Source organism: Musca autumnalis, unplaced genomic scaffold (genome assembly GCF_047663935.1).
Source record: "Musca autumnalis isolate F117 unplaced genomic scaffold, ASM4766393v1 scaffold_4, whole genome shotgun sequence".
Classification (NCBI taxonomy): Eukaryota; Metazoa; Arthropoda; class Insecta; order Diptera; family Muscidae; genus Musca; species Musca autumnalis.
Genome location: NW_027411977.1, coordinates 155,511,558 through 155,524,812, shown reverse-complemented (window position 1 = coordinate 155,524,812; position 13,255 = coordinate 155,511,558). Strand labels below are relative to the sequence as shown.

The 13,255-nt window shown below is 34.5% G+C and overlaps 1 protein-coding gene across 1 annotated transcript in view; it reads left to right on the top strand.

Moving 5' to 3' along the window:
* The first annotated feature begins 6,099 nt into the window (after positions 1 to 6,099).
* Positions 6,100 to 13,255, top strand: part of LOC141402457 (uncharacterized) — a 130,714-nt gene continuing 123,558 nt past the window's right edge. The window contains exon 1 of the mRNA XM_073983764.1: positions 6,100 to 7,741. Within this exon, the coding sequence (XP_073839865.1) occupies positions 7,179 to 7,741 (563 nt within the window). The 5' untranslated portion in view covers positions 6,100 to 7,178. The remainder of the gene's footprint in view (positions 7,742 to 13,255) is intronic.

Here is a 13,255-nt window from a genome sequence, read left to right as displayed (position 1 = left end):
CCCTTATTTGTACCACCAAGAAGCTTACGTGTAGTGAACATGTTCTATATCCCGTTCCATCGAACTAATTATGCCCTAAATGGACCAATAACTCGCACCCTTTTGCACTTGAATGCAGCAAACAAAGCTCTTCAAAGTGAATCCAAGCCTGGTATTGACTTTAGTACATCAAAAGATGTGTCGTTATTGTACTATGTTTATCCAAATTTGTAATTTTAATATTTACTATATTTGAATTGTTATCTTAGTCTGTAAGGATTTTTTGAATTCCATTGACTAATAAAGAAATAATAATAATAACTCCACTAACAACTCCCACATCAAAATCAACTCCCCTATCTACAATAACCTTCCCAAAATCAACTCCCATACCTACAATAACCTTCCCAACATCAACTCCACTAACAACCCCCCATCAAAATCAACTCCCCTACCTACAATAACCTCCATACCAACTCCACTAACAACCCCACTACCTGAACCACTTCTGTCCCCACTTGCCACTTCCCATACACCACCAGAAATCTACGATGACAATAGTTCACAATGTCTGGAGACATGTGCAGAATGTCGAAGGAATCTATTTTAAATAAATGCAGACAACGGCAGGGAGTCCGAAGTTAACATATTTGCTCTACTGTAAGTATATTTATTTATAATATAATAAATTATTATTTACATTTATTTACTTCTTTTCAGTGCCATGACGTACTGTCATCGGCAAAAACTTTAAAAAGGCACATGTTGAGGCACCAGGCGGATAAACCGTTTTATTGCCCTAGGTGCTGCATGGGGTTTAACATACGAAGCCAGTTAAGAAACCATGAAAGAACTCATGTGAAGTCTTTTCAATGTCCAGAATGCCCCGGAATGGCTTTTATTTCTCTCGATGAGTAAGTTCTCATTTTTATTTAGTTTATCTTTTTACTAATTTAATCTTCTTGCAGCCTTTTGGTGCACATCGATGGGCATGTCCGTTTCCGTCCTTAAATTCCTCGCCATTCCTATTCCCCTATTCCCATCCCCCTATTCCTAATATTTTTTACTGTGGTACAGTGGGCAGTGGTAAGTATTGAAATTAATGCATCATTAGAATGTCTTATGATAGTATTTTGTGTGCATGATGAAGCTGATCGTATGGATGTTGTTGTTGCGGCAAATGTGTTGCTTATAGCCCTACTTGGCTGATGGAGTTGGTCATGGCTGTTTGGTGTTAAATCGCAATATAAAGTCACCAGCCCATGTTGTTACGGGCTTATGGGAGAATGGTAAACACACAACTTTTAATTAAAATCAATCAAGAAGAACGTTACATCTTCATGTCATTCATTATTAACTTTGAGAAATTATGTAAACTGTGTTATTGTTCTTGTTACAGCCTCGATACGATGCTGACGCTGCTGTGTGGATGGTGGAACAAATAAAAGTAAATACTACAAGAAATACAACTCAACAACAACCACATAGAAATTTGTTTTTGTTTGTAATGTTACTGTCAAAGGAATATGTAAACAAAATAAGGAAAAGTCTATAAATTGTTTGAATTTAAAAAACTAATAATTTTATTGAATATTTTGGAAAACATGAATGAAAATTCGTTACATTTTCAATTTGAATGTTTCACATCATTTCACCAAATGCATAATTTCTCGCCGAAAGTAGAATTCTTGCAAAAATGTTTGGGATCGCTGAAAATTCATTGAAAAAAGAAATACTGGTTCAATCTCTTGTTTTTGAAATCAAAGAAGCACATGTTTATTAGGGCTTTATTTTTTTTTTCAAATTTAACAAAATAACTCACATATTAACAAACGTTGTACCGCCTCTATAAGCGGTGTTTTATTGTGCGGCTCGTCGTTCGGACTTGGAGAAGGCTATTTTATTAAGTTTTTTTGACGTTTTTTTTGCGACATTTGTATGCTCTAAATAATAAAAATTTCTGTGATAACTAATTTTTGTATATTTATTGAATTATTGTAGAATATCCTGAAGATGCAATCTAAATTATTGCAAAATATTGATAAATAATTAAATATACTTAAAAATTTATTCATTTTGATGAAGTTTTAAAAATAGAAGATTTTTGCAGTTTCTTATATGAGTGCCTCTATTATGACTCTCGATGAACTGCTTCAAAACGGAGTAGTGGATGTAGTATTTCATCTTGAACTAGCTGTGAAGTATTATAATTTAGACTTATCCATTTTCATGCCTATAACTAAGCACTGGAAAACGACCACTATCTCGGAAAGCTGCAGATTGTATTATCTGTTCATCAGTTATTTGAAGATTTTGAAGTCTTTATTAACGTGGCTTATTCGCATGTTGAACCCACATTGTTGTCATGATCATGTGAAATAGGAGAATGTAACGTAGAGAGCGGACTTAAAGCTGCATTCGAGTTATTGATTGAACTCACACCATTGTTGCATGAACTAGAGGAGATAAGTTTGGAAAATTTCAACTCGGGTCTATGGAAATAATTCCTTTAATATTAAGTAATAACAGTTTTAAGGCCTGCGTACATAAGCTGCCTGATTGCCTTGTTTTCCTGCTTCATTTCTGACATAATAAAAATAAAAGAATAAATAAGGCCGAGCAGATTTCGAACTGGGTTGCACTTTTCTTTTTTATTCTTTTATCAGAAGCAAGCAAGGTTAGCAGGCAAGACAGCTTATGTACTCATCCCTTTAGAAAATTTACCTACCGAAATATTGTATAACCGTCTTCTAATATAGTGTACATTGGGCGATAAAAGAAAGGGTATTCTAATTCAGCATTGTTAAGTGAACTGTTCAGTAGTGGGATTCTCTAACTCATTTTTTGAGTTACCGACAAAAATCGATAAAATTAAAACCCAAAATTATGAATGAAAAATTCAAATTAAAGTTGACAACACTCTTGCTATCGGTAGAACTTAACGACTACTAAATATTCGTCGCTAACTTACCGTCAAACATCGTTATTTACCGATATTATAAGCATTTTAATATTACCGACATTTGTCGGTAACTCAAAATACGAGTTAGAGAATCCCACTACAGGTTGAAGAATTGAGTCTACGCAAAGAGGAACAAATCTTAGCTTTGTTCCAGAACTAAAAAGTTTTTACAATTTTTACGACTTTTACACATTTTACCCGAAAACCCGTTCCCGTACACAAAAGCGGTACAACATTTATTAATATGCTTAGTATTTTGATAAATTTGAAAAAAAAAAAATAAAGCAAATGTGTTGCTTTCCAAATCTGTATACCAAAATGAATAAACGTCGACTTCCTTCTTATTTCCTTTCAGAGTAACAACACAAGGCTTTTTGTTTGTAATATAAAAATATCGGCTGGTTTTATTTATATATTTAAACGGCACAAAGGATACAATTGTTGGCTTGTCGGTTGTCTTTTGTTTATTCACTAGCACAAATAAAATTAACAATAAATAAAATTATTAGCATTTTAAGTTATGACAATAAAATTTTAATACTTTTTTACTTGGTATTACAAATTGGAAAGAAAGTAAGTATGTGCCTGATGGGCTTTTTATACCAAGTTTTGTTAACAAATACATAAGTCCTGTTCCTTTACGTGCAAGAATCTTTAAGTTTTACCACTTTTTACGCGAAAAGCGTTCCTTTACTTCAAAAACCGTACAATTCATATGGGTGCAGTTTACAACTTTTACTACTTTTGCCGGTTTTACCATTTTCAAAAGTAAAGGAACAGACCAATAGACAATATAAAACACACAATAAATAACGGCTGGGGAAATTTTGAGCCATTGTTTTTCTCAACATGAGATTCGTTTTTCATTTTACGATATTGGTAATAGCCGGGCTGCCATCATATGCAGGGTTGACATCATAAACAGGGTTGCTTTCAACAACAAAATGTGAAAAAATATTAGATTTATAAATTCCAATAATTTATAGACATTTCCTTGTTTTGTTTACATGTACCCGAGACATTAACATTAACAAGGTAGAAATTTGTACAAACTTTTACAAAATGCTGTTCGATAACAAACTTGTAAAGTAAAAGAGAGCGAATTTGGAGAGAATTTTGGAGAGTTTTGTGACTGAGAACTTACAAGTTTTTGCAAGCAAAATTGTCCTTGTAAGAATTTGCAAGTTTGATCAGCTGATTTAAATTCGAATGTTTTGTGGCAGTCTTTGCAAATTTTGCAAAAACATAAACAAACAATTGGTTATTAAAATAATTACAAGATAAAAAAGAGAAGGGATGACTAAATAAATTATGGAAAACGTCTTATTTTGTAAATTAACTTATTTTGTAGTTTCCGACGATTGTTTTATTTCTAATGTATCAAATCCCAGCAAAAAGCGGCGCATCCATGGAGTAGGAGGACGGCCAGCCTTTAATTTATGATATGGAAAGAGAATTATTTCTGTAGCAATGGATAATCAAACAATTTACGTAAACAATCTTTGATTGTTAAATTAAATCTTATGCTTGGTTTACATTCGGCGTCGTTTCGTGATTTCGAAGGCGTTTCGTGATTTCGCGCGGAAGCAAGCGAATTTTATCATGATTTCGCATACAAAAATGAAATCATCTCGTATCAGCTATAATATTAGATACCAATGAACATATGAACATGCTTGCTGCTAGTTTCTACTAGGCCAAAATTTTATGGCAGAAAACAGGAGAAGAGGGTGTTATTCGGCGCTATTTTTGTTTAAAGAGAAGTGCAATGTTTGGTTTACATTCGGCGTCGTTTCGTGATTTCGAGCGGAATCAAGCAAAATTTATATGATTTCGCATACAAAAATGAAATCATCTCATTTCGTGATTTCGGCGAAATCAACATCGAAATCACAGTACTCATGATATACAACCCTGTCTTTGCTTAAAAAAGTACCAAAAGTTGCAACACTTTTCACGTATCACAATAAACAAGGTAGATGGTCAATTGCTGTAACAAAAAATGTTATTATAAAAATGTGCAAACAATGTGAAAAAAATATTAAGTTACTTTGTTACAATGATATTTTCCATTGTGTTCCAGTACTTTTTTAACGGTAATGTTAGAAAACGAGCGAATTGTCAAAAATTGCTTTCCCATACAAATTTCTTAAAAAATACGGGAAAGGAAAACTGACGGAAATTGCAATAACTCCAGGATTGTCAAAATCAACGTATCAGCTATCATATTCAGGTGCTAATAAACATGCTGCTACTTTCTACTATGCCAAATTTGTGTAGCAGAAAACAGGAGCAGATGGTGTTTGTTATTCAGCGCCATTTTCGTTTAAAGAGAAGTGCAAGTCTTGCTAAATTTCGGAGTACGGGAACGCATTTGTAGCTCTAAACGGGAAAACTACAGCAAGTAGTAATATTTTGCAGGTTCTGAACACAACTTTTATCTACAAAAATTTATTATTATGATGTCTCAACGATAAAATATTTTTTTAATTTTTTCATTGTTAGTTAATACACAATTAATACGAAATATTGATAATTTTACTATAATTTTCGAAATAAAGCTTTAAAGTTCTATATTGTCGTATTTTTTTGATGACTAATTCAATTTACAACAGCTTGTTTTGAAAATTCATGTTCGATCAGCTGCACATACATATGCATCTACCTTGATAATTGTGATATGTTTGAAATCGACAAAAAAATAAGTATAAACACCGGGGTGTATTTCAGGATTTCGTGAAATCCAGTGGATTTTGGAGCGTAAGTGTAAACTTGACACAAGTCTTGCTAGATTTCGGAGTACGGGAACGCATTTTTAGCACTAAACGGAAAAACTCCTGCAAGTACTAATATTTTGCAGATTCTGAGCAAAACTTTTATCTATCAAAATTTATTATTATGATGTCTCAACCATAAAATAGTTTTTTATTTTTTCATTTGTTAGTACTATACACAATTAATACGATATATAGATAATTTTACGATAATTTTCCAAACAAAGTTGTAAAGTTCTATATTGTCGTATATTTTTGACGATTAAATCAATTTACAATAAATTGTTTTGAAAATTCATGTTCGATCAGCTGCGCATATGCATCTACCTTTATCATTGTGATATGTTTGAAATCAACAAAAAATAAGTGTAAACACCGGGGTGTATTTCAGGATTTCGTGAAATCCAGTGGATTTTGGAGCGCAAGTGTAAACTTGGCATTATCTGCCAAATTTTTTGTTTGTCAAATCAGCTGACTTCTTGCAAGTTTTTGCAAATTGTTGTTCAATAACATTCTGCAAATTTTTAGATTCGAGAGAGTAAAATAAGTGCAGAGAAGTTACTGAGAACTTGCTGAGTACTTGCAAGTACTTTTTACTTGCGAAGTTATCGTACAGTCCTATTCTTATTAAACAGAGTTGCAAAACATAGTAAGAGAAACTGAAATTTTTAACAAAAGGTACGCTTGGTGTACGCTGTTACGAAAAAAGCAACACTGTGTGTAAATTTTCGAATATGAACAAAGAAGTGACGATTTATTGTACGAGCAATCGCGTAAATGTAAAAGACCACTACCTTATTAAATGTGGCTTGGTAATCCGCGTTGTCACTATTTTCATATTGGATACTGGCAGCATTTTTGTCGATCTGTTTTGAATCCCATTCGTATTTCTTTTGTGAGTATGGGTGAGGGTGCGATTAGCAAAATCTCGATCGCCTATTTTGTGTGACTTCAGGCGTCGATTGAACAGAGATCGTAATATTTGTATATATTTTTCGCCTCCCAATGCTTGTGTGTTTGTGTTATAAATAACAACTGTTGCGTATGTGTGAACCATGAGAAACATACCAAGAAAAAAACGTAATTCAGGCAAATGACAAACTGAAATCTTCTTTGTGCGTTCGTCGAGTGGGGGCGATATGCTATAACAAACAGAAGTTTCTTCCTTTCCAATGTGATAATGGCTTTAACGACAAATAAACAATCTCCGAAAGATAACTGATAACTTAATAAATATCTGCAATTAGTTAAATTGTGAACAAATATGCCTGTATGCAAAACAACAAGGCAATGCGATATGATCAGTGTATATATCCAAAAAGAAACTAAGAATTGTATGAAAAAAAGTAAACAAAAAACCGAAGAATAATACCAAAAAAAGTTTTAGTCGATGAGTTGAACATTATATGTTAAGTCAATTATAATACATTTTCCACTAAGTATTGTTTTAAAATATATGTACAATGTGTGATATCAACAAACGATTTTCAATTGGAGGTGGGTCTAATAACGAAACTGCCATCTGTGAGAATGTTTTTGATAGTATATCAATTAAATCTGAAGCATCCGCTGACCTAACGGATCACAATGAATTATTACAACAACAACAAAAGCAACAACAGCTCCATCAAACAACCCAATCGCTTTTAATGGCAAGCACAATGTTGGTGGGTAGCATGAATAATGTGGGAGGTATCAGCAGTCAAAATAACTCTGAACATGATCAGAATGACAACCATGGTCATTACAGCAGTGCGAACGTATTTGGATCCACAGACTCCATGAACTCACAGTTCTCAAATTTGAACTATTCAACACTAGGTAGACCACCATTAGGCCAACAACTTATGGGTATGCCAAATGCAAGTACATTAAACTTAGATGCCCACAGTCTAATTTTGGAAAACCACTCCTTACGGCAACAACTTAAAGAAGTCATTGCCGATCGCGATCGATTGTTATGTGAAGTATCAAACTTGCGCCTTGAATTGGATATGCTGGAATTGAAGAAAATGCCTGAAGAATCGTAAGTGATTATATTGTTTTAAATGCTCTTTTAAATATGTCTATCAAACGCTTATGGGGACTTAAATATGTGATTATTTTGAAGTTGTATATACCGTACGTATTCCTTAGGTTGCTTGTCGATACAAATGCTTGAAAATCTAAAATATTACAATTCATGACCAAATTGCACTTAGTATAATACGAAGACGCACATATAGTTAATCTTCTGCATAGAATCGGTCGCCTTGTAATTGGGTACAGCTCGTTGTAAGCTTGTATCTTTTTGACATTTTTTATCAAGAGATGGACTTCTGGATTTCTAAGTCTATTTTATTTTTTTCTTTTTCGAACGTCCCACGCCTCTCTTTCCCACCCCTACAGACCGCAGGGGCGACCTCCCATTTCGTAGGGATCGTGTAGACAACATGATCCGCATCATGATGGCGTATGAGAAGGAAATCGAAACCAGCTACAGAATCTACTTCATCAGCCAGTTAAATTAATAGCATACATATACTACTCATTTAGAAATAAAATGTATTAGTTATTATAACTTCTAAACCCATGCCAAAATCTACATTACAGTCCTAGCAAAATGTTTGCCTCCAAAGATGCAGTTAAATCATATGTACAAGTGATTTGGAAGTGCATCAATTATGCATTTTCACTCATGATTTTTACAAGAGCGTGACTACTGAATGATGCACTCCATTAGCACTGCATTTTAACTACTCCTTTGGCACTGCATTTTAACTACTCCTTCGGCACTGCATTTTAACCATCACGTTTGAATCTCATTTTTACTAACCCTGTAGGGTAAAAGAGTATGCAATCCAATTTGCATCCAAAGCGCTCTTCGAAATGTGTTCTTATGCAGTTCACAGATGCAATAAAAATGCAAACCATTTCAAACTAAAAAGAATTTATTATTTGTGTAAAACAAAAATTTTACAAACTTTATTACATTAACCCCCATTATTATAAGTCTTCTTTTGTTATAGTTTGGATTTACCGAACAGATTTATAGCGTTCCGGTTAACTTAAAGTTAAAAGTGATGATTGAATTTCAAACACGAGCAGCTCAAAATTAACTTTCAATGTAAAAATTATATTTTTAATGCCTCCAAATTGGTTTATTTTGCGTTTTGAAATCCATCAGATAGTAAAAGAACGCATTAAATAATGGCCCTAACACAAATTATGAAATTTCTTCATCTCTAAATTTAATCCAAACTGAAATGTTTTTGCTTTATCTGCTAAAGGGGTTCTTATATTGTCTTCCCATAACCATTTGAGATTTCGACAAGTACTCCAACAGCACTTCATTAGGAAATTTTCTTCTCGTGGGTTACCGTAAAATGTTCCCAACTTTTGGTTGTATTTTTTATTTTATATAAAAATTTTAGAAATTGATGCGCTCTTTGGGAATATTCTGTAGTTGTTTGTAGGTATCTACAAATTGGCTTGCTTGTTTGTAGGGATCACTAAGCAACTGCTTGTAAAATGTATCGAAGGGAGTGCCTCTTTCACGACTCCCTTGAACTGCATCCGGATGCAATTTAAATGTGCGAAATGGATGTCAGTCGTTGGATCGCATCCAAATGCTGTTAAAATGTAAGGAAATGGAGTGCTTTTATCACGACTCCGATTGAACTGCATCCGGATGCTGTTAAAATTAATCTGGGTTTGGGTCTATTGGGGGGGCCTGTCGCATGCAGGACAGATGTTTTGCACAATGCCTTCGATCCTTGCCTAATAGGAGTTTATACGGCTGCACCTTCCCTAGTGTAGTTGAGCGAAAACTACTCTGGTATGTAGTGACATTCCATTAAAAAAATTCTTCTCATAAATTACCGCAAAAATTTTCCAAAATCATTTTATTTTATAATTTAATTTTTAATTTTTTAATTTATTTGAACAGTAACCTAGCCCATAGGGCCATGCTTATATCTAACTGTTATGTTCTTACGGAGGTGGTCGATTGAATGAAAGACGATGTTTAAAAATAACAATCAATTCATTTATTGAATAAAACTTTAAGTTGTTTTATGAGTTGAAATAAAGTATTAATTATGAAGAACAATGAAATATGACGAAATATGTACAGATGAGATGTCTATTAATTGGTGGTTGCAAAGTAACTAACTGACTGTGTACTGACAATGAGTAGAGAGAGATAATAACTTAAAACTACTGATGCATGCAACACTGCTATGATGCTGCCAGATTGTTGCATTTTATGTGGTAGTACTAGGGTTACCCTAATATCTCCCCTTTTAAGTTTGAACCGGGTTCTGGATATTACTTCAACTGGTTGTCTTCTGTGGATGATTCTGGTTGATATGCTGTAGAATCTGTATACGGCAATTTAATGTTGAATTCTCGAAGTAATATGTCCAAAGGTGATAATTTGGTTGATGAAGCAGAAGTATCGCCTATTTTTGTTTGAAGTTGATCTGCATGTACCTTGATGCGACTTCCGTGTTTGGAATTATCCTGACTTTTCTTTTTCTGATTTCTGTCCATGACTGATGAACATAGATTTTTATGAACGTTGAATACGTTGTGAGTTTTTCTTCTTGAAGATGCTTTTGCGGTCGCTCCTTCCTCTTCTCTTTTTTTTAATGCTTTTTTGACTTGCTTATTTGGGCTGGGATGAAAGTGAGCATTGAGTACTTGATAAACTATTGTATATTGATCAATGAAATGAAAAGATTGTGCACGCTTATTACCATTTAAATTCAGTCTTTATTTCATGACGATCAGAATAAGAAGGGATGATATTTTACAAAATTCAATGACAGGTTACTACGAATGATAGCGTAAAACATAATTACATGATGACAATGAAAAAGGATAGAATATGATAATGTAATTATAAGTAGTTGCCAGATTAAGTTATAATAGTTCTCCCTGGCTTAATTTCAAAGATTTAAGATACATAATCACTTAAATAAGTTGGTCCTTTTCGTTGCCTTGCAGATCTGCGTGGTTCTGGATTTGGAGTTTGTGGACGTTGATTTCTACGACGAACTGTTGGATGATTCCTAGCAGGTGTTGACAGGTGTTGATAGGAAGTTCGATTAAATCTTGAAGGTTCGGCTGATGTGGTTGGCTTGACGACGATGTTTCCCCAGATTCAGTTGTATCTGCAGTTTTTGTCTTTGATATTGTTGTGTTAATTTCAGCTGGTCTATGTGCCGTTTAATTTGAATTCCGTTGTCCATTCTGACTAAGTAGTGAAGATGACCATATTTCTCAACTATCGTTCCAAGTTTCCAGTAGCTTTTGCTATTTGAATAGTAGCGAGTCATCACTCTATCCCCCACGCTTAATTGTCTAGACCGACAATTCACTTCTGGAGCATTCGCTTCAAATAAAATAGGTTTTAGAGCATCTAACTGTATGCGAATCTGTCTATTCAGATATAACTCAGAAGGTGTTTTGTTATTCTTTAGTGGTGTTGCACGATAACGGAATAAGATTTCTCTTACCTTGTCGCGTATTGGACGGGGATCATCTTCCATGGCTTTTAAACGCTGTTTAAGTGTTTGCACGTTTCGCTCGGCTAAACCATTTGTCGAAGGATGTCCGGGAGCTATGAACTTTTGAAATATTCCGGATTTTCTGCAAAATGATTGAAATTCTTGACTAGTAAATATAGAAGCGTTGTCGGATACAATGACATCTGGATTACCATGACGGGCGAAAAGATCGAGGAGTATCTCTATCGCAATGTTTGTTCGGCCCACTTTGACTTTGCATCCATTACTACCAGATAATAGTATCCCTGAAAGACACCCGCGTAGTCGATGTGTATCCTCTGCCAATTATGTTCCGGCTCATCCCACGTGTGTAATGGTGACTTGGGAGGGTTGAATTTTACTTTTGCACAGGATATGCATTCACGAACCAAGTTCTCGATATCTTCATCAATTGATTTCCAGTAAACGTACCTGCGAGCTAATTGTTTCATTTTAGTTACTCCAACATGTGTTTTATGTGGCCTCGGAACACTATATTATTATTAATAGTAAACATTGTGTTTTCCACTCGATTATTTCGAAGGTTATTGATTATATTAGACAATTCTTTATCATCCATTGTTGCTTTTTGTAAGGTTTTGAAATTTAATTCCAATGTAGAAATTTGTTGAATCGTTGATTCGTAGATTTGATTAACTTCTTGATCTATAGACGAATATGTTCGTATTGAAGAATCCGTACCAAGTGGTGCTCGTGACAAACAATCCACATTGACGTAATCGGCACCTTTCCTATGGATAACTTCATAATTAAAACCCGAAAGAAATGCGGCGTACCGCTGAAGACGTGCATATGTCATTTGAGGAATTTTTGCTTTTTGATGAAAGATCCAGATTAAAGGTTTGTTGTCGGTGACCAATTTGAAGAATCTGCCGAATAAATATTGATAAAAATGATCTACAGAAAATACTATAGCAAGCGCCTCTCGGTCTATTTGTGAATAATTTTTTCAGCATCTGTTAACGATCTCGATGCAAAACTGATTGGACGCTCTTCACCATTGATAATATGGGAGAGAACACCTGCTACCCCCACTGGGCTGGCATCGCATGCTAAAACAATGGGTTGTATGGTACTAATAATACACGTTCGCTCGATATCTCATCTTTAATGTCTTTAAAAGCTTTATTACACTGTGCAGACCATATAAATTTTGAATTCTTTTTAGTGAGACTACGTAATGGTGCAGTAAGTGTGGAACAATTTGGAATAAAACGTGAGTAGTATGTTACCATACCAAGGAATCTACGTACTTCATCGATTGATTTAGGTGTCGGCAGTTTCTGGATTGCTACAATTTTCTTTTCAGATTTTAAAATTTGATTGTGCCTTATTTTATGACCAAGGAACTCGATCTCTTCTTCAAAAAATGTGCATTTTGATTTATTTAAATGAAGGTCATAATCCATAAGTTTTTGTAAACACTTACACAAGTTATCTCTGCATTCTTCCTTTGTCGCTCCGTGAACAATTATGTCGTCGAAATACGCCTCCGATTTTGGTACATCCATTAGAATTTGGTGCATGATTCGGTTGAACTCCGATGGTGCAGTCTTAATACCAAATGATAGTCTGTTGACCTTATATGTTCCCCTGTGAGTTGACATTGTTTGTATTTGGCTGGAAACGTCATCCACTGGTATATGCAAGTATGCCTTAAATAAGTCAAGCCTACAGAAGAATCTTGAATCTCGTAAGGTGTTGAAAATGTCTTCGACTCTCGGTATAGGACTGTGTGCCTCAAATAGACGCTCATTAACTTTGTAATCAACACACAATCTTAATCCTCCATCGGCCTTAGGAATTATTACTAAAGGCGAACCCCAATCACTGCTTTCAGTTTTCGAAATAATACCTGCCGATTCCAACTGATCCAATTCTTGATTCACCTTCTCGATGAGAGCATATGGCAATTCACGTTCCCTGTTGAAAACTGGTTTTGCATCACTACGTAATACAAGGGAAACTCTGTATTGTTTCAGGCATCC